The 27,966-nt window shown below is 40.1% G+C and overlaps 3 protein-coding genes across 8 annotated transcripts in view; 2 read left to right on the top strand and 1 right to left on the bottom strand.

Moving 5' to 3' along the window:
* The window catches only part of LOC111321336 (uncharacterized protein K02A2.6), a 1,740-nt gene extending 866 nt beyond the window's left edge, over positions 1–874 (top strand). Inside the window, exon 2 of the mRNA XM_088732027.1 lies at positions 108–874. Within this exon, the coding sequence (XP_088588153.1) occupies positions 108–874 (767 nt within the window). The remainder of the gene's footprint in view (positions 1–107) is intronic.
* A 3,815-nt stretch (positions 875–4,689) lies between these two features.
* Positions 4,690–27,966, top strand: part of LOC111321280 (fibroblast growth factor receptor 4) — a 32,148-nt gene continuing 8,871 nt past the window's right edge. The window contains exons 1-8 of one of the 6 annotated variants that reach the window (XM_088741040.1): positions 4,690–4,923; positions 5,027–5,119; positions 23,294–23,454; positions 23,572–23,886; positions 24,652–24,966; positions 26,000–26,314; positions 27,116–27,430; positions 27,631–27,785. In XM_088741040.1, coding sequence (XP_088597166.1) covers positions 23,328–23,454; positions 23,572–23,886; positions 24,652–24,966; positions 26,000–26,314; positions 27,116–27,430; positions 27,631–27,785 — 1,542 coding nt within the window. In that variant the 5' untranslated portion in view covers positions 4,690–4,923; positions 5,027–5,119; positions 23,294–23,327. Of the gene's footprint in view, positions 4,924–5,026; positions 5,120–20,996; positions 21,652–21,735; positions 21,799–21,818; positions 22,860–23,293; positions 23,455–23,571; positions 23,887–24,651; positions 24,967–25,999; positions 26,315–27,115; positions 27,431–27,630; positions 27,786–27,966 lie in introns of those variants that run through there. The other 5 variants (XM_088741069.1, XM_088741044.1, XM_088741053.1 and 2 more) reach the window with 5 other exon arrangements.
* Positions 10,732–12,688, bottom strand: LOC148741462 (uncharacterized). Its single transcript, XM_088731940.1, has 2 exons — positions 11,415–12,688; positions 10,732–11,275 (listed from the first exon to the last, which is right to left on the bottom strand). The coding sequence occupies exons 1-2, from the start codon at positions 12,686–12,688 to the stop codon at positions 10,732–10,734; spliced, it is 1,818 nt and encodes a 605-aa protein (XP_088588066.1).

Below are 27,966 nucleotides of genomic sequence, written 5' to 3'. Positions count from 1 at the left end.
TTTCGAAACAAGTTCACAGAAAGGGATGTTTTGGCAAAATAAAAAAAAATTCGAGTTTTCGTCACTGATTTTCGATTCTCGAAATATTCTGGCGGCTTCTCTTAAAGTGTTGCGAGTAGGACCGGCCAGCAGGCCTCAAGTTTTCTCAGTAGTGACAAAGGGGAGTGATAAAGATATTCGTGAGGAATATGTGAATATTCTCACTGGAGTTGGAAAGCTAAAGGACTATCAGCTTAAGATTCACGTTAAGAAGGACGTTACACCAATAGCCCAGCAAGTGCGGAGACTTCCTTTCGGTCTCAGAGACAGAGTTGATCAGAAACTCGATGATCTGCTCGACAAGGACATCATTGAAGAAGTACCAAACACCCCCACCGCGTGTGTGTCACCCTTGGTTGTAGCTCCTAAGCAAGATGGGGACACAAGGGTATGTGTCGACTTGAGCCGAGCAAACGAGGCAATCATACGGGAACGACACCCCCTCCCTACGATTGAAGAATTCCTATACGATTTCAATGGGTCAACAGTTTTCAGCAAGCTGGACCTCCGATGGGGACTCCACCAAATCGAGCTGGACGAGGAGTCACGGGAAAATACGACGTTCGTGACTCATCGAGGCTTATACCGTTACAAACGGCTGATGTTCGGAATCTCTTCAGCACCGAAGAAGTACCAGAAGATCATATCAGATGTTCTACAAGGCTGCAACGGCGTTGCAAACATTGCAAATGACCTCATCGTTCATGGGATAAATCTGGAAGATCATGACACGAACTTGCATGCAGTTTTAAAGCGGTTGCGTGAGAAGGGGTTGACCTCAAATGGAGAGAAATGCCGGTTCAGACTTCCGGAGTTGACTTTTTTTTGGGCATGATCTTAGTAGTGAGGGAGTCACGCCAAGTGAGGAGAAGATTGCAGCTGTGGTGAATGCCCAGGCACCCAAGAATGTTTCAGAAGTTCGTTCATTCGTACAACTTGTGCAGTACTCGTCAAAGTTTATTCCAAATTTCTCGCAAGTTGCAGAACCACTCAGGAAATTGCTCAAAAAGGGACAAACCTTTGTCTGGGGCATTGAGCAACAAGCATAATTTGAAAAGCTGAAGCAACTCATGACGTCAGCAAATACCCTTGCCTACTTTAGAGGAGACTGCAAGACAAGGATTGTAGCAGATGCAGGTCCAGATGGACTGGAAGCAAGTCTCCTCCAACTGCAGGACAACGAATGGATATTAGTATCATATGCTTCAAGGAACCTTACAGATGTTGAGAGACGCTACGCACAAACGGAAAAGGAAGCGCTGGCCCTGGTATGGGCGTGCAAAAGGTTCAATCTCTACGTCTGTGGACGCCAGTTCGAGCTCGAGACAGATCACAACCCGTTAGAATGTATTTTCAGTCCACGTTCCAAACCATCGGCAAGGATTGAACGTTGGGTGCTTCGTTTACAGTGCCACAACTACCGCGTAGTGTACCATCCCGGTAAAGGAAATATCGCAGATGCTTTGTCCAGATTGAACCAAACCAACCCAAAGGATCCAAGCAGTGAAAAAGAGGATTTTGTCAGATTTGTGGTGAAAGAAAGCACACCAGTTACTTTGAACCCTAGAGAAGTTGAGAGGGAGTCCGAGAATGATCCGGAGTTAGTGAGTGTACGTCGGTACATCCATTGAGGACATTGGTCTCAGTGCAAGATGCCTGGCTATATCTGTGTGAAGAATGAACTGTGTACCATAAGGCAGTTCGTACTGCGAGGAGACAGGATTGTGATACCACAGAGTCTCAGGAAATCAGTCTTAGAAGCAGCTCACGAGGTACACCAGGGGATAGCCAAGACAAATAGTAGACTAAGAACGAAGGTGTGGTGGCCCAAAGTGGACATGGATGTGGAACGAATGTGCAAAAGCTGCCATAGTTGTCAGGTTGTGGGACAATATTCACCTCCCGAACCGATGCTGAGGACTGAACCACCAACAGGACCCTGGCAGGATCTCGCGGCGGATTTAATGGGACCGCTGCCCACAGGTGAAAGTTTGTTAGTGGTAGTCGATTACTACAGTCGGTATTATGAGCTGTCAGTGATGCGGTCAACAACCACGCCCAAGATCATCATGGCGGTAAGAGAGATTTTTGCACGGTTTGGAAACCCACACTCGCTCAAGACGGATAATGGTCCGCAGTTCGTTATTTAGCAAGGAGTTCGAAGAGTTCTTACGTGAATGTGGAATTGAACACAAGAGGTCACCACCGCTATGGCCACAGGCCAATGGCGAGGTGGAAGGACAGAATAGATCTCTCTTGAAAACCCTGGCGATGGCAGAGGTAGAGGGGAAGAAGTGGGCAGACGAACTACCAAAGTATCTTATGGCGTATAGATCCACACCCCAATCATCGACAGGTGCCACTCCTGCCTTTCTCATGTTTGGGAGAGATCAAGTCTAAACTTCCAGAGTTAAGACCAGAACAGTCAGTAGTTAACGAAGACATTAGAGACAGAGACTGCAGTAACAAGTTAACTCAGAAAGCTTACGCCGATGACAAGCGAGGTGCGGTACCAAGCCCTATAATCCCTGGAGATCAAGTGCTTTTGAAGAACACAAAAAGCACTGGAAAATTAGTGCATAACTTTGAACCTGAACCATATACGGTTTTGGCAAAAGAAGGAAGCCAAATAACAGTTCAGTCTAGTAAAGGAACGATATATAACAAAGATAGTTCTTTTTGCAAACCGTACACTTCACCTGCGGAATCAAAAGTGCCGGGGGAGTACAGCAATGTTAAAGACACGGACACTTCAGACCAAAAGTCAATTGAGATTGAAACCTCTAGACCTAGGCGTATTATTAAAGCACCAGAAAGGTTTAAGGACTATGTTGTAGGGAAGCCCTAAGAGACTTCTGGACTTTTAAAAAGACCTTTTCAGTTTACGATTTCTGTTTTTGTAAGTTGTCGTTAGCCATTGTAATCTTTGAGCAGGTACAGTCAAAGCGGAAAGGAAGGAATGTAGTGTCTAGTTAAGCGCAAGGCATTGTAGGTTGCAAGAGGCAGCCATCTTGGAAAAACGTATGTGTGTGTGTGGAAAATAAAGTGGGTTGTGTTTTCAGGAAATCCAGTGTATTTTACTAGCCATCCAGCCCCGACAGTACAGTGATTAACTCCTTTGTTTGGAAACAGATAAAATCGATGTTAGCGCTTTCCCATATTGCAAGTACAGCAGTGTTTTTGCTCGATTGATCGAATATGAGCTTTCTGTGGGTTCTTAATTTAATGTCCACGACCGCAATTCGATTTTGTAGACATTTTACAGAATGGTTTGGTTGGGGTCTTCGTTTTGGTAATTACGAAAACTAAGAGGGGTCTTAGTTTTCGAGATTACGAAAATTAAGACCCCTAAATTTACCGTTTTCGTAATCTCGCCAACCAAGACGGATCTCAGGTCTTAGGTCTTCGTTTTCGAGGGTCTTAGTTTTCGTAACATCCATGGATGGACGAAGAAGGAAGGTTTTATCTCCACACTGTTTATTCAGAGAATGAACTTTTCGAGTGAGCGACACAGACTCGATTCTTGGAATTTGAAACGAAGTTCGAACGATTGTTTTGTTGTCATGGATATCATGTTACCGAGCACGTACTGTCAAGAAGGTAGTTTGGAAAATAAGGAACGCCGGAATTCGGAACCGGAATACTCAGAATACCCGGAATTCCCGGAATGACCGAAAAATAATAAATTTTAAAAAGATAAAAGTAAATCAATAAATAAATAAATAAGAATATTGATGATTAAAGATTAATGTTGAATTCACAACTTAATTAAACAATTTAATATGAAAATTTTCTCAGAGAGTCCCAAAAAAAAAAAAAAGAACTTACCGGCACTGTTCATGGAGATGCACATATTTGAATTAAAAAAAGTCTGCGTCAGGCCAAGTAGCCCATACAGCCTAAGCTGCATGTACTGATGGATTTTTCTAAACAAGGTTTATATTCAAAGGTATATATTCAAGGTATTTACAATAAAGCATGCGAAAAGGTGTAGAGTAACTGACAATCTCTCAATTTTAACTGTAGACGGCTGGCAGCTGCTTTGATAGCTCCCAATGTGTGGTTAATAATTATTTAAGGTAAAGTATTAATTTGTAATATTTCGGAGCTTTTTACAATTGAACTATTAAACAAATTGTAAATATTGCATTTGTTTAATCTTCTGCAATGGTTCCGGATGGAAAAGCGTGGCGGCCTAATGGTCATGGCGCCCTAGACGTCCTACAGGTGTGTAGATGAGTGGAGGCGAATTTGAAACAGGAAGAGACCATGTCATGGATTAACATCCCATCCAGGGGGAAGGGAGAGTACAAATATTTCGTCGCTTAGGCTGTATGGGCTACTGGACTGACGCAGACTTTTTTTTAATCCTAATACGTGCATCTCATGAACAGTGCCGGTAAGTGTTTATTTCTTGGGACCCTCAAAGAAAATTTTCGTATCAAACTGTTTAGTAAGTTGTGAATTTACTATCAATATTCTTATTTATTTATTAATTTATTTTAATTTTTTTAAAAATTATTATTTTTCGGTCATCCCGGAAATTCCGGGAATTCCGGGTATTCTGAGTATTCCGGTTTCGGTTCCGAATTCTGGCATTCCTTTTCTTCCAAACTAACCTGTTAAGAAACGTATGAAAATTTGCGTTTGTTTGCTTTTCTATGGAAGTTGATTAGTGCACAGGCGGCCCAAGCGTACTCTGTGTGACTTTGGGGTGTAAAGTGCATTAACGGTAATAACTAACTTATTAAGATCGAATTTCAAGCGTACATGTGGGTTAAAAAAAAAGGACAAATTATAAAAAATACACAGTTGACCGGTAGCACCACACGCGTTGCAAAGGTCGCCAAAACAGCGTTAAAAGGACCGTAAACGATAAGGAAGGTACGGAAAAAAGGAAAGGAGACTTCATACGATTTATTCCTCGCTTTTACCTTCCTTTTTAATTTTTTCTTAGTTTTTTTTTATAATTTTTCCTATTATACAGTTGACAGGTGACACCGCACGCATTAGAAAACGTGTCGCCAAAACAGCGTTAAATTTAAAACGACCGTTGGCAACAAAGCGGCTACAGAAAAAGGTGAGGAAACTTCATATGTTTTATTCCTCACTTTATTATCCTGTTAAATTTTTTCTTATTTTTCTTTTAACTTGTCCTTTTTTAACGGCCCACACGTACGCTTGAAATTCGATCTTAATACGTTAGTTATTACCGTTGTTGTGTATTCATTTAGTAGAGACACACGCTTACTACTATTCTATCTTTATTCGTTGATCAAGTATCTTATAAGCTGGTAGAATAGTCTTACTTAGTAACAGTACTTTCACATCACTCAGTTATCTTACAGTAATATCACTAACACTAGTACAAGTACTTTTACTGCGTTCTCAATACACTACATCCTTCCGGGGCAATGTTCAAAGAATCATAAGAAATATAATTAAAGGAATCACAAGTTTGAAATCAGAGTATGGTTAATTCAATAGTAAACGAAATTATCACAATCCCTCGTTGACTTAACCACCCTCCCAGACCTTGTGGTGATAACCTGGTCTCTCTCTGGGAGTTTTGCTCCACAACCTTACTAGAGGGCTCGGTGATAGTTTTCGCTGAAGGATCATTGGACTCCTTGGACTTAACACTAGTGTCTACGTCTATGTCATTACTAATATGCTTACTGGGCGCATGTTTTAGAAACTTTGCATTGCATTGAGTGTTGAAGTGGTGCCCGTGTCCACATTGACTAGACTAAACGTGTCTCTCGCTTTGGTCTCAATGATTACGTGGTTTGCCGGAGAGAAAGTTGAGTCTAGTTTGTTCTGCTTCATATTGGCACAAAATACGATGTCACCGATTTTTAAATCATGCGGTTCTGCATGCTGCTTGCTATCATGATAGTCCTTCAAACGCGCTTGATACAAATCGCATCAGGACCGATGTTCGCGGTCGAGTGCAGATAATGCGCTATCTGAATTGAACTCTATGTACGGTAGTTTTGTTCGAAGTTCGCGATTGATCAAAAGCTTATTAGGTGACTTTCCACTAATTTGATGCGGACTTGCTCTGTACAGCATGAGAATCTTAGGCAATTCCATTTGCCAGGATTTTCCTTCGCTGATGGCTGCTCGAAAGTTCTTCTTTAAGTATCGGTGAAATCTCTCTAATTTTCCGTTGCTTCGCGCATAATATGGAGAAACACGAATGTGTTTTATTCCACACGATATTAGAAATGCTTCAAATTCCGCGCTGACAAACTGTTTTCCGTTGTCAGAAACGATTTCTTCTGGAAACCCAAATCTAGCGAATATATCTTTCAACGCTTTTATTTCTTCGCGTGAAGTGATCTCTTGTAAAATGAACGCTTCCGGATATGATGAATAATAATCAATGTAAGTCAAAATATATTTTCCATCGACTGGACCAACAAGATCCACTGCACCTTTTATCTAAGGACCACGAGGTAAAGGTGTTGGTTGGAGCGGTGTGTACTTATTAAGAGGCTGGTTAACTACGCACGCTTGACAATTTTTCACCGTAGTTTCTGTTGTATCATCCATACCGGGCCAAAAAAAACGAGTTCGAAGAAACTGTTTAGTTTTGACGATTCCTTGACGAGTCTCGTGTGCTAATTTCAGAATTTTTTTTCGCAATGACTGTGGCACCACAATTCGGTTTCCTCAGAGAACAATTCCTTCGTAATTAGACAATTCGTCTTTTATTGCGCCATACGGGTTGAGATCACCCGTCAACGACCATTTTCCGCTTTGAACTTGAAGAAGTAATTGGGACAGCGTGATGTCTGCTAGTTTCGGATCGTATGTCAGCGAGGGTGACAGCCTGAAGGTGTGACACATTCGATGTGAAAACAAATCTTATGTAGGCTTCACAAACGAAACCAGAATCCGAAAAATCGTCTTGCTTTGACGGCAAACGCGACAACGAATCGGCTGTGTTGGCGTTGCCTGCGATATGCTGAATACGAAAGGCATACTGGTGCAATCTCCAAGCTAAGCGCTGAATGCGCGGTGGTAAACTTTTGCTCGAGTGCGGATTTAGCATAGTAGAGAGAGGCTTGTTGTCGGTTAGCAAGGTGAATTCTAAGCCAAACAGATAATCGTGCAAACGCTCAACAGCCCAAACGCAACCTAGCGCTTCGCGCTCAATCTGCGAATATTTCCTTTCCGTCGATGTAAGTGATCGACTGATATACGCGATCGGTTTACGCTCACCAGTTCCTTGATCTTGCAGTAGAATTGCCCCTAAACCGACCGGACTGGCATCAGAGACATCATACGTTGGAGCGTCTAAACGAAAACAAGCCAAGGCTGGTACGCCAGATAATGCTTCTTTCAAGGCTTCGAATGCTTTTACTTGCTCATTCCTCCACGACCACTTCTGTTCTTTCCGAGTGAGTTTTCGATGTGGTTCGACTATGTTCGCATAATTTGGGATAAACTTAGAAACATAGCCACAAGTTCCGAGAAACGATCGAAGATCGGATACGTTGTCGGGAGAAGGTGTAGCCTTGATAGCTTCTGTTTTCGCCGGATCAGGTTCGATTCCTTTTTCAGAGACAACATGGCCTAAAATCGAAATTTGCTTTACCCCAAATTCACACTTGCTACGATTGAGCTTGAGGTTGTGCTTACGGCATCGATTGAAAACTTTGCGGATCCGCTGAGCGAGTTCAGCCATTGTCTTGCCATAGATAAGTACATCATCGACCGAAATGCGGACACCCTGGACGCCAAATAAATTTTATCCATCATTCTCTGGAACGCTTCGCTCGCGTCGCTGGGACCGAAAGGAGTTCGCTTAAATCGGTAATAACCACGAGGCGTACTAAACGTGGTGACACAACGCGACGACACCGCGGAAATACGTTTTTTAAGGCACGATACGGTATTTTCTTGGTCAGCGGACACCTCAACGAAACCATAAAATGCCGTTAACTTTTACAATGTTTTCGCCGTGAGTCAAATCGACAGCGTAAAAAGGCAAAACTTAGAAAGAATACTGTAAACTTAGCTTTGAAACTCCATTCACCGTTTGGATAGTTCACAAGCTCAATTATTTAATTTGCCAAAGCCGAACTGAAGTTGCACAAGATATGAAATTGATGTTTTTCGCTGGCGGCTCCGTGGCAACTAAGTTTTGCTTATAGAAGAGCATGAGCACTAAGGCTAAAAATGAGACGGTTTTTGAATGGCTGAAGCGGTGATCCGAGGACGCTGCACCAACAGGTTTGTAAAGCAGTGGCTTGAACCGTCTAAATCAGCATGTCAACGGCATTCCGGTCAGATTCGCCGAGAAGACGAAACATGCCCGTGTAGCACGGACATCCTATACCCACTTGGCCAAAAACCTATGACTGTAACATGTATAGGACTGAAGCCCCCAAATATACAAAAACTGGCTCAACCAGAGGAAGAATGAACCGAGGTATGTTTAATTACAAAATATCCATTGTAATGGTACTAAATTAAGTTTTCACTTTCCACCTTAGTTTGTATTTTTTTTTTCCTAAGCTGTAATTTTTTTCTGACCAATAATTTTACTTTCCCAACAAGTATTTGTTTCCCATCACAATTATGAATAATTTGTAGTATGTCTTTTTTTTATGCTGCTCTTCACTCACTAATCATTTTATTTTATTTATTTCTTTTTGCTTTTTCTTTTCTTTCTTTACTAACTTACTGCCATCTGCAACGTAAAATGAAGTAAGCTAACAGAATGCTTCTGGTTTATATAGCTCCCTGATTCACAAAGTAACATTACCATCATGGTACTACTAGAAAACAAATGTTTAAAAAAACAAATGTCTAAAAAACAAAAGTACTGTAAGGTAAAATAATTATAATAATATAATTTAATCGATTTATGTGAATAAAGCACTGTATTGTCTTTTCTCATATTGCAACAGCCTTGAATGAATCAACTATCTTCTAAACTTGATTTCTTATATTCAGAAGCTGCCTGAATTATAAACAAAGAACTTATGTTGGGTGTTTATGCAGGTGGAAAGAACATAATGATTATGATGATTAATCGTCCAAATCAGAAATGTAAGAGGGAAATTATCAGAAGTATTTCTGAAGTCAAAGTTGTTTGTTAAAAATGTTCAGGAGAAAATTGATTAGATTGAGTCAGCTGTCAATTCCCAGTTAACACTAAGTCATGAGGAGTAACCAAAAGCTTGTAATTAGCCTGTGTACTGCTGTGCCCATCCAGTCAAATAAAAATCAGGGATGGGATATTCCCAAACGTAAACAATGATAGCACCATACAAATGTCCTTTTCCCAACTTATTACTGGGAAGGGGAGCACTAGTATGGCTACACTAGTTGTAGTCAATAAGAAATTCTTACTAATTTCAGCAATATACATGTTTTTTGCCACCTTGAAAGAAAATGGCTACAAGTCAAATAGGAATGTTTCATAACAATGTTCTGTAGGGATATGATGTAATATTACTGATGGGGATCATAATTATCCTTACAGTGGCAGAGCATGTGATGTGTATGTAAAGCAAAGCAAAGCTAATCTTAAAAAAATGAATGGAAGAAGAATGGTTGATTATTTGCATAAATTAATGCAATGCACATGCAAGATAGTGGAATAGACTTCAGGTAAACATACATGTGCCTGTAAAAGTTTCAAATGACTGAGTTATAAAAATATAATAATAATAATAAAGTGGGTTTCATTGAAAATGCTTTCGCGTAAAACAATTAGAGCTGTTTGGGAAATTAAAGTAGCTGTTGTTGCAACAGAATAACGCTTGTTTAGTGATGTTTACAAAGGAAGTGGAAATCGAAGAAATTGTAAATTGTTTGCTGCGCTAAGGCTCGACAAAGATTATTATAAAGGCGATTGATTGAGGGCGCTGAAAATATGCAATATTTGAGACCGTCCAACAAGATCGTTTCATTTATAATTTATCTTGAATTAAGCCTTTATTGACAGCAGTTGATAGTTGATCTCTATTACATGTCTTTAGTACGTTTGGTTGTGCCTGTTCACGAGATAACTTGTTGATAAAACTGCAAGTATATGAAATGAACAAATGTTTTCATATTTTGATTACGGACACCCGTTCTTAAAGGCACAGAAAATCAGTAGGGTGGAATGGCGAAAAATCAGTCTATAAAGGTAAAATTCTCATCCAAGCGAACAATTACCAAAATGAAAAGGCACCGCACGTCGGCGCAAAGTGAGTGTATGAATATTTTCACAACACAATTACCTGTATCACTTCATGCTAATAACACTTAAAAATCCAACCAGTCTTCAGACTCGCTGGAAAAGTATCTTACAGAACTAATCTCCTGCTTTGTCTGGATAACTATCGCTGTTTTTGACAATTCTGAAGGCGAGGGCGACTGAAGAACCAAGATCGTGCTTCGTAACTAGACGGCCAGCCTAAGTCAGCAAACAGCACACAACTTCAAACAAAATGACTCCCCTCTACCGCTATTTGTGAAGACGTGGTTTTAGTATTAAAAACCCATTCAAAGGATGAAATATAACAAACAAGGAGAAATATCATGCATATTTTCTAACTTAAAACCACGCAAAAAGCCGATGTCTTCATCGAACTCAGTCTACAAACATATGGAAGCGCTTGGCAGCCTAAAGTTGATGACCACTGACCAGTTACTGTGACGTCACGAAATGTATTTTGGCGGTGTCTAACTCGACTCTTCAGCTAGCGGTAATTGAAAAAACCCACTTTTGGCGTCGATCTTAGCGAAGTACTTAGAACCATGCAAAGCATGCAAGGTATCCTCGATCTTAGGTAGAACATATCGTTCTCTAATAACGGCCTTATTGACCTCTCTGAGATCGCAACATACTCTAAGGTCACCCAACTTTTTGGGAACAATAACTAAATTTGAGACCCAGGGACTTGCTTCTGTCACCTCTTCAATTATATCTCCTTCTAGCATCCTGTCAAGTTCATTGTTAACTGCTTCTATTTGACTGACAGGTATGCGTCTTAGGTGTTGACTTACGGGTTTGACCTCAGGGTCAATAGCTATTTTGTGTTCAAATTTTCCTAATCCTTGAAAAACATCATCGTACTCTAGGAGCAAGGAATCAAGCTCACTAGTCTGATCGAGTGAGTTTACTTGGGTAAGGATTTCTAGCTTGAAACTAGAATCTCTTCCTAGTAATGATTCTGCCTTACCGTCTATTACGTACACTTTTGAGTTAATGGCCTTGTGGCCAATACTTATGACAGCGTTAAAATAACCCTTACTGATTAACGCTTCGTCTTGTCCATACGCGGTAAAACGCTTTCGAGTTTCATTCAGTTCACAGTTCTTGAATTGCGTTTTATGTAAATGGGAAGAAATTATATCGTACTTACAGCCTGTGTCCACGATCAATGATTTTGGTTTTTCGTTTGTTTATCATAGCTGTGATGGAGTTGTCCACATTGTTCATGAAGAGTACTGGCTCTTCGCTATCCTCACCTGAACTGTCTTCAAGCCAGTTAGCAGGTTTGTTGGATGAGAGGCTACGAACCTTCATTTGTTGAGGTTTCTTCCCTTTCCATTTCTTTCCTTTCATCTGTGCCGTTTTAGGCTTGGAGCGACAAACTTGTTGTAGGTGTCCCACCTTTTTGCAGTTGTTGCAAGTGGATTTAAGTGCACCGCATTCACTTGGGCTATGACCATCCGTGCCACCACATCTGTAGCAGTTGAAGCGCTTCACTGGTGGTCTGCTAGAGGTACCCACGCGGTCAATGGTGATTGGGCTCTCTTTGGAGCCTTGAGAAAGTAATCGCGCTTCTTGAACGGCCGTCTCTGCGTTACGAGCTATCGTTACCGTCTTGGCAAGCTGCAGGTCTTGCTGGAGAAGCCTTTGCTTTAGAGTATGGGAGAAGCATTTTTCGACGATTTGGTCCCTTATCATCTCCTCCTCCAAGTCGCCGAAGTCGCAAGACTTTGCCAACTCTCTCAAGCTTGTTAGATAAGTGTCGATGGACTCATCTGCCTTTTGTGCTCGCAATCTGAATTTGTATCGTTCTGCAACTACGTTGCGTTTCGGAGCGAAATATTCGTTCAGGGCGGTCTTCGCTTCCTCAAGAGTTTTGTGTTCACCTGGGAGAGTGTTGAAGATGCGTTGAACTGAAGGGCCAAGGCAGTGTAGCATTGTCGCTCTCTGAACGGGATCTGCCTTTTTCTGTAAGTCTGATGCAATGGCGTAGATTTCAAATGCACTAACCCAGTTTTTCCACTCGCTGTAAAAATCTGCAGCAACGATATTGAACAGTGCGGGTGCAGGTAACAATCGTTCCATCTCTCGTGGACTCTCTGCCGGTTCTGGCTGTTCTCTTTCTTCTGCCGTCTCTGGCGGTTCGATTTCTTCTGCCGTTTCTGGCTGTTCGATTTCTTCTGTCGTTTCTGGCTGTTCGATTTCTTCTGCCGTTTCTGGCTGTTCGATTTCTTCTGCCGGTTCTGGCTGTTCGTTTTCTTCTGCCGTCTCTGGCGGTTCGATTTCTTCTGCCGTTTCTGGCTGTTCGATTTCTTCTGTCGTTTCTGGCTGTTCGATTTCTTCTGCCGTTTCTGGCGGTTCGATTTCTTCTACCTGTTCAGTAGTTCGGATCTCTTCCTCGTCGCCAATGTGTTGTGTATTCATTTAGTAGAGACACACACTCCTCAGTTGCTTACTACTATTCTATCTTTATTCTTTGATCAAGTATCTTATAAGCTGGTAGAATAGTCTTACTTAGTAACAGTACTTTCACATCACTCAGTAATCTTACAGTAATATCACTAACACTAGTACAAGTACTTTTACTGTGTTCTCAATACACTACAACCGTTAATGCACTGTACACCCCAAAGTCACACAGAGTACGCTTGGGCCGCTTGTGGTCTTTTTAATGATAAGTTCTGCTAAAATTGTGATCTTAAGATTTAGTTGTGTAAAATTATTACTTGGCTACAAGACGCACTCCCAATTTCACCACTAACTTTCCACCCGAGGACAGAATTTTCTTGAAAAAACCGCGCGCGTTATAACCGAGAAACTACAGTATTCTTCTTTTGCCACGTCTTCGTCTTTTATCCCCTGCAAGCATGGGCAGATGGTCCTGACTTACGCATGGAAGGCTGGCAGAGACCCCATTGTGGAGGTTCGAATATATCGCAGAAATGCATTAGATTTCCAGCGTCCAAAATCCCTGATCTGTGTGTCCGACATACCTTTGGCTGCCGCCCAGGAAGCAGCACCGATCCTAAAGCTATGAGTCTTATAGTGCGAAATATCCAGGTCACAAAACTGAAGGTCTTCCTTTAATGCTGTCACAAAGAAAGATCGAGATATTGGGGAGGCATCTGGCCAACAGAAAAGAGGTCCTGGAAATTGTCCACGAATAGTTAGATGCTCTGACAGAAGATAGACCGGGAAAATTGGTCTCTCTCGGTAAAGGAAAATATCTACAGGGTTTACAGAGTCACTATGCCTGTAGTTCCTTAACACAATCTTTAATGGGGTGACAGTACCCTCCCTGGTTTTTATAAAGGTAATTTGACTGATATTGATGATATTTTCACCAGGTTGACTGCCCCGATGTAGATTGTTGTCAGTAGAATGATTGTTGTCATTCTACTGACAACAATCATTCACTTGACTCTGATGATGACTTCCGCACAGGTTGTCGAAACTTCAGTCACTACCACCGACAACAGTCCTTCTCAGGACTACACTCACCCGGACGATCACACTACACCTTCACACCGATGAGTAAGTTCACCAAACCTAAGGGCCGCAAAGAAAGCAACAGCATACCTTGCCTGAGTTAATTTTTTGCTATACAGGGATGATTTTGTGTGTTCGCAGGCCAAGATGATGTAGCTTTGCTTATAATAAAGGTGTCTTTAAATAACGATGCTTTCAATTAACTTCATTTTGATTAACAATGAGGTAATTTAAGATACATAAAATTAACGCGAATTTTTGAAATTCGCGTTAATTACATGTATTGTTAATTTCCTATAATAAGGTATGTAAACGTAAATTTACACTTCTCTGTAGAGCATTTTCCTTAACTTTAATTTGGCAGAATCGTGACGCACGGTCAAACCACTCACGTATCATTAGTCGTGAATGATCATTTCGGCCTTCTTTAGGCACATCAGCAGGTAGCCAGCGAAGTCTCATTTGCACTCTCAGGTTGAGTTTAAATTTAATTTACAATCTGATGGAGGTAAGCACCCAGTATGTGCATCAGCTCCACGTTAAACATGTGGTAGCTATTGAGAACTGTAAAACAGTTCTCCCACGGCGTGTGTATGGAGATCGATAAGATCATTTGTAACCTGTGTGCTCAAAAAATAGTAAACAACGCTAATGACAGCACTAAAGCACACTTACAATCCCCTGGTACGGCTCATATCGTACGCATGCGCACAACCATATCACCCGTTAAGTGGCAGCCATGGACTGCTGTTTCGCCCTTGTTGTGGCTCATTAGCATGGCATAGCCAGCAGGGTCTATATTTGCATACGCAAGCTTTTGAGAAATAGGCAAATTGATTTATTTGCTCAGCTTCACTTAACTAGACTACAAGCCGAATATTATGTTTAGCAATAACAAAGTCCCAGTTCAGACCATATATTTCAAAATGAAAATTGTTGCAAGCTTTTACCTCAAACTAGGCTCAGAGACTGTTTTGGGGAAGTTTCATCATTGTGCCAGCACAAATAATTATTCGTGCTTAACTATTAAAACTCCTACATCTCAAAGAATTATGTCATTTTATGTGCTCGATCCATTTGGGCTAAACAATAAACAACTTTACGTTTCATTTACACTAGGTGTAAATGACCGTAAAGTCGACTCAAAAAACTATACGCAAGGTTTACGCTGGCTTTACGCTCCTTTCGTGCAAAGTTTCCTTTACATACCCTTACGTAGTATGTAAAGTTGACGTAAAGCTTCGTACAAAACTTTACGCAGATTTACGCAGCATTTAAGTCTCCGTAAATCTCGATTTTCATGCTGTGAAGCTAAACGATGGGGAAAGCTTAATGCCGAAATGTAACTAGCGACTGTAGAGGCTGCATATGCTTTTTCAGCTAAAAAGGCGATAAACAAGGCTAAAGTATCGTATATGTGCACGATCCTTCGCAGTAAAGCACTATTTAAGCAATAGTGAAAATCAGACCTGAAAAATATTCAGGCCTGTACGGGATTCGAGCCACTGACCTCTGCGATACTAGTGCAGCGCTCTACCAATTGAGCTAACAAGCCAACTGGGAGAGGTCAGTGGCAGAGGTCAGTGGCAGAGGTCAGTGGTTCGAATCCCGTACAGGCCTGAATTTTTTTCAGGTCTGATTTTCACTATTGCTTAAATAGTGCTTTACTGCGAAGGATCGTGCACATATACGTTTCATAACCGTAGTTCATATATATGTATTTCATATGTTTGTTGTTTGATTTATCATCTACGGGTTTATGTCGAATTAATTTGATGGCCTGCTCCCAGTTGGCTTGTTAGCTCAATTGGTAGAGCGCTGCACTAGTATCGCAGAGGTCAGTGGTTCGAATCCCGTACAGGCCTGAATTTTTTTCAGGTCTGATTGTCACTATTGCTTAAATAGTGCTTTACTGCGAAGGATCGTGCACGTATACGTTTCATAACCGCAGTTCATATATATGTATTTCATAAGGCTAAAGTATGTTCGGAAAGGGGAAAAACTGGAATTTGGAGCCCTAGGTGATCCCTTACAAATTGGTCCAAAATCTGCCAGGGGCGACGGTACACAAACCTAGATGTTACACCCAGACTAGCTTCTAATAACTTGGCTAGCCTATCTCTCAGTTCTCAGATAGAAGGTGTGATGGCAGCGGGGTTGGTGTTGGGTCCATGCCCTGTGACACTCTTCGGAATTTGTCGACCTGTAAACGAGATAAGCTATCAGCCAGCACATTCTTAAATCCTTGAATATGACGCGCCCTAAAGAGGATATTGTTTCTTAGGCAAATCAGAACCGTTGTGCGCAACAACAGCAGCATCTTGGTGTCCTTCGTTGTTTGCTTATTAATAACATGAACCACACTTTCGTTGTCAGTAAAAAATAGGACCCTCCTGTTTCTCAGTTCATTAGACATATGCTGAGAGCTACGACAACCGGAATAAATTAAAGAAAACAAATATTATATGCCTTCCATGGTTCTGGCCATGCACCATAAGCCTAATGCTTCCCAAAAACAATTCCATACCCTTTAGACTGCGCAGAATCCGTGAAAAATTGCAAGTTATGAGAGGTTGACCAGGCTTCTTCTAAGAAAAAATACTTTCCGTTAAAGGATTCTAAAAAATTTCCCAAATTCTTAAATCCTTTTTTGTTTCCAAAGTTAATCGAATTCTGTGGTGCGCAAGCTTGATACCTATGGTGAGATTTATAAGGCGCCTGCTCGTCGTCGTCTTGATTTGATGAGAAGAACGCGAATTTCAAGATAGCAGCTTTTATGTGTGCCTTACATTTATTTAAAAAACTCCCAGTGAGTCTGGAGTTAAAATGAACTCTCCATAGATATGATGATAGACTTTCTGATATGAAAAGTTTTTTTTCCAAATGGCTTGGGTCGGCAAAATTGCACGGGGAGGAGCGCGGGCTCCGGTTTCGGAACAGGGGCTAGTAATCGAGCCTATGGAAACGCCTTATGACGCACATCAAGATACTAATGTAAGGTTCAAACTTGCGTGACTTCTCACGCAAGTGCGTTACTCTTGATTTAAAATTTAACCCTTGATCTTCATGTGACTCGTTTGATTACATTTTTAAGTTCTCGTTTTTCAGTATATAATATTTGTTACTGCTTGTTCAAAGGAGGATTAGTCAGGTATCCCACAATTCCACGCTTCGAACTATATTATCAATTCGCTCTAGTCACGTAATCACTCAGTCGAGATGGAGGTAGTTAAGATCAACAGCGAAGTGCTCTCGCGTTCGCCACTAATTTATTTCAACTGCTTGGATTTGGATAGTCAGACTTACATCAAACTTTCCAATTTGGCTTGTTGTCCGAGACTTCCAGGCTTCTCAATGTAATATTCTTTCAATTTACCCAAACAGCTAGAGGATGAAAGCGAAGATCGACGACGTTCAGTGCTTATAATCTTCGACTTCGATTGCGTCGAAAAATCGGTCTCTTGCCGCTTCGGATATTCGACCATGTGACGAATATGAAGGAGATAACAACATCCCAGAAATTCCCTGGCTAGACTTACAAGTCTCAAATTGTAATATTGCAGTTGCTACCCGACGAAAGGAAAAAGTCGCCGTGAAAAGCCAATCTTCTGAAGAAGTGGCAAGTGTTACAAGGATCGGAATTGTCTAGAAAGTTCGCGAAGGTCAATGTCACGCAGTGTGTTTTTTCAAGAATTTTCTAGAACTGTGACTCATCAGTTTAAAAATAGAGTTTACTGTAATAGTTAAAAACTATTCACCTCAGTGGAGGTGGTTAGTGATGGATATTTACCGAGCCGCGAAGCGACGAGGTAAATATCCACCGCTAACCACCGACACTGAGGTGAATAGTTGTTTTAGTATCTACTAAAACAGTGAGATAATATACACCACCAAAAATTGATTTTAATTCATACGATTCCAACATTTCAACATTTTCCCACGCGTAACGATCCAACGCGGCTCGGATCGCGGTAAGTGATTTTTTGTTGTGAAAACTGCCGTCTCGTTTTTTCGCTGACAGATAAAATTTTTGAAGACATTTTGTTTAGCTCTGGTGGCGACATTTCTTCAAATGGTGTTGCAAACTCTTTCTGTATTTGAAACCATTCTGTAAAAAATACCATTCAAGTTTGATTTTGAAGTAAACAAGTAAGGTTACGCAAGATTAATTTGCATTTGTAAACAAAACCTTTTTCATTGGTTTTTATCGATAAACTCCCGGTTACCATTACCTTTAAACACAGCCAAACCAAATTTAGTCGCTTTCTCTGTGTTTTCAGAGACTGCTTCGTTGTTATCTGAGTGATTTCTTCGCTTGTCACGGATGCAAACCGGCACGCCACTTTTTCTCGAGTTGCTCGGAGGTAAAAAGCAAATGATATTCGGAGTTTGACTGGCCAATCAGAGCGCGCCTTCAACGCTATCCACTGTTTTAGTAGATACTAATTATAAATAGTTACTATTGTAATGGTTATAAATAGTTACTTTTGGAAACTTCTAGACTCTCTTCGGATGCTTATATAAGCAGCTCGCTAGTCAGGTTGTTGTTGTGATTTGGGACTTCGTTCCCTGTTTGTGATCTACAAGCGATATTGTGTGACAAGTGACAAGTGAAGGGATTTTCCCGTTCGGATGTGATATTGACATTCTGCTGTCAAGTGCAGAGCTGTTTACCGTGGAGTGCGATACGTCGAAGGAAGTCTTCAGGAGATTTCGCCAAAGAGAAGGACAGTACTTTGCTTGTGGTCAGATAAGCGTAGATAAGTACACAGTTAATTTTAGTTGGATTGTTCCGAGAGTGGTCGCTAGCTCGTGTTAGGTTATCTACCGTTGTTTACAGTTGAATAAATTGTGTTTCGTGTAAATAGCGAGGTTATTATCTTTCTGCCGGTAATCAGTTACCGTAACAGAAATTGGGGGCCTGTCCGGGTGTCATTTCCCTGTCCGGGAGACATTTCCGCTGTCCGGAAGACATTTCCGCTGTCAGGAGTCATTTCCCTGTCCGCGAGTCATTTCGCTGCTTCACAGTCATTTCCTTGTCTGGGAAAATCTTTTATTACCTACTAGTTATTTCTTTTCTGTCCGCTTCGTATTTTTGTTATTGTAGTGACATAAGCAGTTACTTACAATAATCGGTGATCCTCGTAAGAATGTAGTTAAGAACTATTTCACCCTGTAGTTTGAACCATCCAGTATTATTGACAGTTATCATTGCTTGTATGCCCAGAGTTAAACAATTTACAGTTGAAGCGATTCAAAGGCTGTATTGAGGACCTAGGTGGTCAAAGTCAGAAGCTGTTTGCGAAGTTATTAGAGTGACGAGTTAAGTCATTGAGGTAGTTCAAGATGAAGTATTATGAGTTTCTAATAGTGCTCTAGAGAGAGAGAGCACTGATCAATGTGTTGGGATATTTCTATTGTTTGCAGGAATGCGAGTATTTTTGTGATCTTTTGTGATCACTTGTCATGTAAGGGGAAGTGATAGTGTAATCACGGTTTTAGGGCATAGGATGTATTGTAGGATTACCCCAAGAAAGTTCATCCTTCGGCTAAACTTTCTTTTGCTGAAGGGGGAGGGTGTTACTAGGATCGAATTATTTTTACTGAATCTGTCACGCAATCCCAGACTTTTCTAGAATTATCTAGAATCTGTAATATTCCAGAAACTTCTTTCATGTGACTCAGCAATTTCCAAAAATAGTACAACTTGTAATACGCTATAAATAGTAATAGAACATTCTAGATAACTAAAGTAAATGTATAAAAGCTGGCTTGTGAGAAGTACAATAGAGATTTGCCCGAGGGCTTACCCTCGTGGCTTGCTGACTGAACTTTTGGAAGCTATGATATGACGAGGCTATGACCTTTTGACCTTGCGATATCCGGAGAGAAGAAAGAGAAGAAAGAGAAGAAAAATACGAAAGTCGAGAGAGGAAGAAGGTAGAGAATTCAGAGTTCACTATGAAGTCCTCCGGAAGAATTTGTGTACACGGAAAGAAAGCCATGAATCATGAAAGCCAAGCGCTGTGGTCTTCAGTCGGCGGATGTTGGAATTGGAAATTGGAATTGGAAGTTGATCAAGACGACGAACACTTACACGGCATGAAGGATTGTAAGCCTGCTTTATGAACTGCTTAACTTAATCTCTAACCTAAGTAAATAAGACAATGTAAAACTAATTAAATAATAGTTAAAATGGGTAACTGCTTGTTGTTACATTTTTGTTGCGTGCCATATCTCGTACTCGGGAGTCTATTTTCATATATGCTTTGTTAGCGGACATTTGTTGGTCATTCGTGCACGTAACACAAGCGACTCGAGTTACCAAAAGAAATAAAGAAAACACTCCATTACAAGATACTAACCTTAATTCAGGAGCAAACATTTACACAGATGTACTAAAAGGGGCATTTAATACAGGTAGCAAAGGCTATTGATCGATCAAAAGCGGGCCGGGTGATACACCAATCGAGGAAAGACGTCAAAATTTTGGCGCCAATTTAAGCAATTTTCAACGGCCACATATTCCTACAAAATTTGGGGACTTAAAGGGACCTTCGCTAATATTAAAAATTGCCATTATTCAGGCACCACCAGGCGGAATAACATGCTTAAGTACTCACCAATAATAGTACAACAGGCAAATATCGATCAAGCGTTAAAGTAAAGCACATAAACAAAGCCACTCAGTCGTGCATACCACTCATAACAAAGGCGTTTTTTTTTTTTCCATTTAGAGAAGAGCAAGTTCAAGTACTTAAGTACCAAAGTCAACTTAACTGATACAAGAATACATAAAACCGTTCAAATCACCTTTCGTGCTTCTGAATAAAGACAAACAGCCGTTTAAAATTCAGTCGACTTTCTAGCGCGTGCACTCGAATTCGATGTAATGTGACACCTTCTCATCGAAAATAACGCGCAAGGGCTAATGGGATACCCGACTAATGCTTGTTCTAAATCATCGGTTATTTCACTCGGCCGTTCACATCAATAGGAGAAAATATCTGTAAGTTGTTGGTCCTTTTTTTCGTCTTCGATTTGTTTGTCCATTTTCATAGATCTATTATAAGTATAGTAGTGATTTTTCCTTTTGGTCGAACCATCGTTTTCATCATCACCTTCTACATAATCACCTTCTACATAATCACCTTCTACATAATCAGATGCATTCAATTTACTCGTTTGATTGCGAACGAGGAATAAATTTTCTCTCTTAAAACCATCTCTTGGCTGGAGTCTACAACTAAGTATTGGGATCAATTCCAACTAAAAATGACAAAGAAAAATATGAAAAACTTCCAAATTTTTTTGACCTTGGCTTAGTGAAATTAATCAATTTGTCCCATGCGAAGCTGAGAAAGTCGAGAGACAAAATTCTAAGATAGAATTATACGTCATTGGGATAGGAACTCCTCATATTTCCACCCCCTCTCCCAAAAAAAAATTAAAATATGAAACTGTCAAACTGAAAGATAAAAAAGAAACTAATAAATCCAGCGTCAAAACGGGTGCATCTTATTTGGTAAAATTGCAACCTGCTATTAATTTATTGACTCAAAGATAGAGTGAGAGAAAGGAAAATTGACAATTTTTATGACAGAGAGCAAATACTTTACCACAACCATTGAAGTATTTACAGACCATTTTAGTTCCAATTCCGGTCTCTGGGTGGATTTATAGCGAAAACCAATTTCTTTAGTACAGCGAGATCATCATTCTTTTCGATGATTTTAAACTTTGGTAGCGATTATGGAAAAACTTCTATTGCGGTTATAACCCACCCGAACTACGGTATCCTTTGAACACACTCTTAAATGTTTAACAGTCCGAAATGGAGGCCCTGTGGGTCTCTTAACATGATCTCATCGTCACGTAGGATAAAATACATTGATCGGGTATGTTTTTTTAACAAAAAAGACTTGAATTATGACATGTGAAGTAAAAAAAACATCTGTTTCCTTTAACATTCATTCTTAAGTCAGAAAGTTGCATATTATCATATTTAGTTTTTCGTGTCTGCTATGACAGGCGGCCGACTTCAGGTGGGTTGAATATTCCTTGTCCTTATCCTGGCTTTTACCATTATTTTTACCACGTTTTTGTGATCAGTCAATACTTTATTCTTGCGAGAACTGACCAAAGTCGTCTTTTAATGCAAAAGTCTCAAGGAGATACAGAAATTTGAATGCTAGTAATTTGTGAAAAACAGAACATTTTTTTCCAATGAATAACATATTGAGCTTCTGCAGGACCCACGTAAATTTTCCAGGGGGGAAATAGTGGAAATCACTTTGATATCACGACAACGACAACACAACAGTACATTAAAATTCAAAAGGCGAGTGATTAAAGTTTGCCTCTTCGTTTAAATTTTTATCTTCGATCTTCTTTCACGGCAAATTCTCACCTGTTGTTTTCATGAGGCTTCATACGCACCTTGAATTTACATTTTTGAAAAGTTTCGTGAGGATTGCTTGCCAGGGTAATATGATATGACGTTTTGCAAAAGACTACTAGTTATTCACGGGGTTGTCGTTGAAGTTCACTGCATTTGTTCGGTCAAAAAATATTGGTTTTTTGAAACAAGATCTTTTACTTGTATACAAGACCTTTTTCTTGTATACTTTTTAGCTTTCAGTAGTGAGTAAGTACAAGAAAAAATAACGGGATTATTTCTCTTGTTTAAAAGTAAAATTGGTTACCACTATCATAGCGTCTTTAAGTCTCATTAAAATTACTTCATATCCCATTACTTCGAGCTTCAAAAACAACATGATGATAATATTAATATTAAATATTATGATAATATTGATGAAAATAATTATTATATCAATAATGATATTTCCGCCTCACATATTATTCTGACTATTAGAGCACTTCGGATAATTTTCCTAGAAGTTGAAAATAACTTTACCATTTACCTTGGTACAATTCATCATTTGCAGACGAGGAGATCAAACGTTTTCCGTCAGTCTCTGCCCCTTTTGATTTTGAAGAGGTACTTCGACTTACGCGGTAATAGGAAACAGGCGTAGGCCACAAATACCGAGTTACAAAGTACATTAAAGTGATTCGGTGCATTTAGCAGTCCCAGTTTGTAAAGGTATTTGAGGTCTTTTATCTTGCAAACGTTTTGTGCCAAAGAAATGGTGAAGCTTTGTCTAACTCCTAATTTACACCAATTTTTTTTTCTTTTCATTAAAACTTGTATGTGAAATTGTGGTTTATAAATCAAAACATTTCAGGGCAAATCACTATACTTCTTTGGTTGATTTCCTATACGACTCTATCGAATTACTTAAAATAATATATGCATATTTATTGAATAAAGCTTTCCTCTTTTTCGCCTGAATTACTCTATACAAGGCCATGGAGTTGTACAGATATTTCTTTCATAAATTTTTTATTTGTCTTTAGTTTTTAGCCTTCATAGTTTTAGTTCTTTAGATTGCCATCACTTCCAGCCAGGCTAATCTTAACTCATCATTCCCTACCATCACTTCGAAACGTCTCTTAAATAGACGATTTTAAATTTAGGCACCATTTGTATGAGGGACTGAAGGCACATCCAATGACCAGAATGCTGAACACACATCGGCTTGGAGATGCTGGCAACTGTTTGTTGCTATTGTTTGTTACCAGTGCTCTAACCAACCTTTCACCCGCAGAAATGACAAAGAAATGTAACCGCAGGACTGGTTAGTAGCAACTGGACCTCATTAAATTGTTATTTCTAACTTAAGGCTGCATCTTCACTGAACAAATCAAGGTTTCTTTTACAAGTTTATTGATGGAATTTTCTCTTTGCCGTCCAGTGATACCTGAAATGAATATCTCCTCAAGCCCACCAAATCGTGCGCTAGCTCTAGGAGAAGCTATTAATATGACTTGCGTAGCGTGGCCAAGGCCTGATGACAAGCTATTTCCAAGGAGAAGGATCAAGTATATTCAGTGGCATGATTCTCGTGGTAGATCAGTTGGAATCAAATGTCAAGACAGTAAATTAAAAGTGCACTGTCCATTGATGCTCAAGAGGTTGACTTTAGAACAGTTTGGAAACTACACTTGTGAGGCAGAAAATGATTATGATGGATATTGCCGGCAAAAAACTGTCGAGATTAGACGGCAAGGTAGGCAACAAAGCTAAAGTAATCTCCTTTAGTAACAAAATAAAGCGGTTACCATTCGTTTCGTATCCACGATCATTTCGTAACCAGACTTTTCGTACCTGGCCAAGCCGATTCGTATCCAGTCTGTTGAGTCGTTTCGGACCCGCACTAAAAGCAATTTTCGAAACAACAGTAGCCTGAATAGCAACACAGGGTGACCCACTGCTTCGGGAACTTACGCGTTATCTCATCAGCTGTTCCAAAGCGTTTTGTTACTTTGATTTGCTTCTCGTCACATGGAACGATTTGCATAGATTTATGATAGAAACTGGACTGAAAGTTAAGTTAAGTTATTTTGCTTCTTCTTTAAGCCTTTCCCGAATGATTTCTACCATCCTGAACCTAATTCAATTTCTCACGACTCCAACTTCGTCGCTAGTGAAAACCTGCCTCTAGTTAGAATGACACGCCTAAGTAGTGACAAAGTAACCCAGATAACAAGGAATGAGGAAGTATGAATAAAATGGATTGCAAGCGGAGAAGATAAGCGCAAGCGCAGAATTTTCCGTCTTGGACGTAAGGTTTTAGTTAGGGAATACTCAATCACCTGATGCGCTTTGACCAGTCGTGCAGGGGAAAAAAATATTTGTCGGATTGTAATGGGTAGCAGTATCCTATAAATACTCTCATCAGCTATTTACATTTTTCACTCTTCTCCCATACTCCTTTTGAGTCTCGTGTCTTCGCCCACCTACAATGGTAAAAGTTATTCACCTTCGCTTTCAGACAACTGGGCGAAGATTGTTGAGGATCCGGTGAACCAAACTTCCTTTTTTGGTTCCAATGTAACTTTTAACTGCTCTGCCGCTGGTCTACCCAAGCCAATTATCACATGGTTTAAGAACAACAATTCGAATGCTCTAGACTCAAACCCAAGAGCAAGAGTCATTCAAATTTCACTAGAGGACAAAACCATCACGCAAAGCCAGCTGTCAATAAGAGGAGTGAAGGAAGAAGATGAAGGCAAATATTATTGTGTTACAAAGGGCAGCGCTGGGGAAGTAGCATCAAAATATGCTTTCTTGTTCATTAAACATTTAGGTGAGGTTGCACATTGATGTTCAGTGTAACTTTGCATTCAATTTCCCAGGGGGGCAATTATACTGAGCAATGGTGTATATAAAAGTACCACAGCTATAGGTCATTTAGGCAACAAAGCTAACGTGCTCATATACGTTTCATAAAGGATCGTGCACATATACGTTTCATAACCGCAGTTCATACATATGTTTCATATGTTTGTTGTTGTTTGATTTATCATCTACGGGTTCATGTCGAATTAATTTGATGGCCTGCTCTCAGTTGGCTTGTTAGCTCAATTGGTAGAGCGCTGCACTAGTATCGCAGAGGTCAGTGGTTCGAGTCCCGTACAGGCCTGAAATTTTTTTCAGGTCTGATTTTCACTATTGCTCAAATAGTGCTTTACTGCGAAGGATCGTGCACATATACGTAATCTCCTTTAGTAACAAAATAAAGCGGTTAGCATTCGTTTCGTACCCACGATCATTTCGTAACCAGTCGTTTCGTACCTGGCCAAGCCGATTCGTATCCAGTCTGTTGAGTCGTTCCGGACCGCACTAAAAGCAATTTTCGAAACAACAGTAGCCTGAATAGCAACACAGGAGGACCCATTGCTTCGGGAACCTAGCTGTTCCAAAACGTTTTGTTACTTTTATTTGCTTCTCATCACACGGAATGATTTGCATAGATTATGATAGAAATTGGACTGAAAGTTAAGTTAAGTTATTTTGCTTCTTCTTTAAGCCTTTCCCGACTGATTTCTACCATCCTGAACCTATTTCAATTTCTAACGACTCCAACTTCGACGCTAGTGAAAACCTGCCTCTAGTTAGAATGACACGCATAAGTAGCGACAAAGTAACCCAGATAACAAGGAATGAAGAAGGATGAGTAAAATGGATTTCAAGTGGAGAAGACGTAATGAGGCCAAATATTTCATATTATTACGGTTTCCCTTTCTGCTACTAAGTTTTCCAAAACATTTTTAGGGGTTCTCAAATTTTGTTATTCTCCCAACACATTTTTCTCTGTCATCTGGGATTGTCGGTTTCAGCTTTCCTGGTACTAGAGACTGTCGATAATCCAAAGAACCAAACTGTCATTGCTGGTATCAACGTAACCTTGAACTGCACCGCCAAAGGTCATCCCATGCCATTCATCACATGGAGAAAGAACAATGGTACACTTGCTTTACAGTCCAACCCAAGGATAAAAGTCATTGAGACTACCCTGGATGACGAACGAATTCATAGCCAACTGGTGATAGATGATGTAAAGAACGAAGATAAAGGAGAGTATCACTGCGTTGCAAATAATACTGCGGGAGAAAAGGCATCCAACCTGACTTTCTTGTTCATAGAGGATTTAGGTGAGACACATGCTACAGTATTACTTCTTAACTTGGCATCACGTTTTATCATGGGACAATCATTTTTCTTTGGATGAGGATGAACTGAAAAAAAAAAAACCTTTAAGAAATGCTGGCAAAAGCGGACTATCAGAAAGTGTTTAAGAACAGCTCACTTGTGTGAATTCTCAAAATTTCATTTTTTTTTTCTTCATTTGAAAATCCTTAAATAAATAAACAATAGCCTCCATTTGGCGCGAAAATGTGCACGTATATTTATCCGCGGACATTATCTTCCGAGATGCGAAAAGTTTTCCAAGAGCGAAGCTCGAGGAGGAAAACTGTGAGCTTCGAGGAACAGATAATGTTCAAGGACAAATACGAGCACGATTTTGCGCCAAATGGAGGCTATTGTGTTCGTTGTCCTTCAAATATTTTCCAACGAGCGGAAAATGTTTACAAACAGCTTACAGTTTATGGCGTGGGATATTCACTTTTCAGTGTTCTCTGATACGATTTTATGAACAAAAAAACAAGTAACTTCTTCTGTAACAACAATAAAGTATTTCCTACGTATAATCAAATTTTAAGCGCAGAATTTTCCGTATTGGACGTAAGGTTTTATTTGGGGAATGTTCAATCACGTGATGCGTTTTGACCAGTCGCGCACGGGAAAAAATATTTGTCGGATTATAATGGGTAGCAGTATCCTATAAATACTCTCATCAGCTATTTACATTTCTCACTCTTCTCCCATACTCCTTTTGAATCTCATGTCTTCACCCACATACAATTGTAAAAGTTATTCACCTTCGCTTTCAGACAACTGGGCGAGGATTGTTGAGGATCCGGTGAACCAAACTTCCTTTTTTGGTTCCAATGTAACTTTTAACTGCTCTGCCGCTGGTCTACCCAAGCCAATTATCACATGGTTTAAGAAAAACAATTCGAATGCTTTAGACTCAAACCCAAGAGCAAGAGTCATTCGAATTCCACTAGAGGACAAAACCATCACGCAAAGCCAACTGTCAATACGAGGAGTGAAGGAAGAAGATGAAGGCAAATATTATTGTGTTACAAAGGGCAGGGCTCAGGAAGCAGCATCAAAATATGCTTTCTTGTTCATTAAGCATTTAGGTGAGGTTGCACATTGATGTTTGTAACTTTGCATTCAATTTCCTAGTGGGGCAATTATACTGAGCAATGGTGCATATAAAAGTACCACAGCTATGGGGTATTTATGCACCATAGCTCAGTATGAATTTTCACACAATAAGTAATTGAAGATTTTTCTCAAGTTTTCAGACTGACAGTATGCGTCTGTACTTCTAATTCAGGTCAACTACCGTATCTAGCTAAAGCCCCACCAAGAAAAGACCGAAATCGTTCAGTCTCCCTGATTACTGCACTCAGTGTGTTTGGTGGCACCATGATCACATTCATGTGCGGGTGTACCATGGCGTTTTTGTATCGACGTGCGAGATCAAATGAGGTAATGCTCAAAGAGTACAGTCGAATTTGCTACCGATTAAAAATCAACTTTGTTCAACTTTGAAAACGATATTTTTCAGTTTCAACTAAATTGCTGAAATAAGAAAGTATACTCAAAGAAGTGAACAAACTATTTTTTTGTCTAGAACGACTGGGCATTTCGATCGCCAAATCATTGGTGA

The sequence above is a fragment of the Stylophora pistillata genome, chromosome 1, assembly GCF_964205215.1.
Source record: "Stylophora pistillata chromosome 1, jaStyPist1.2, whole genome shotgun sequence".
NCBI classification, from domain to species: domain Eukaryota; kingdom Metazoa; phylum Cnidaria; class Anthozoa; order Scleractinia; family Pocilloporidae; genus Stylophora; species Stylophora pistillata.
Note: the sequence above shows the minus strand (reverse complement) of the source record. Positions and strands in the feature narration are given on the sequence as shown.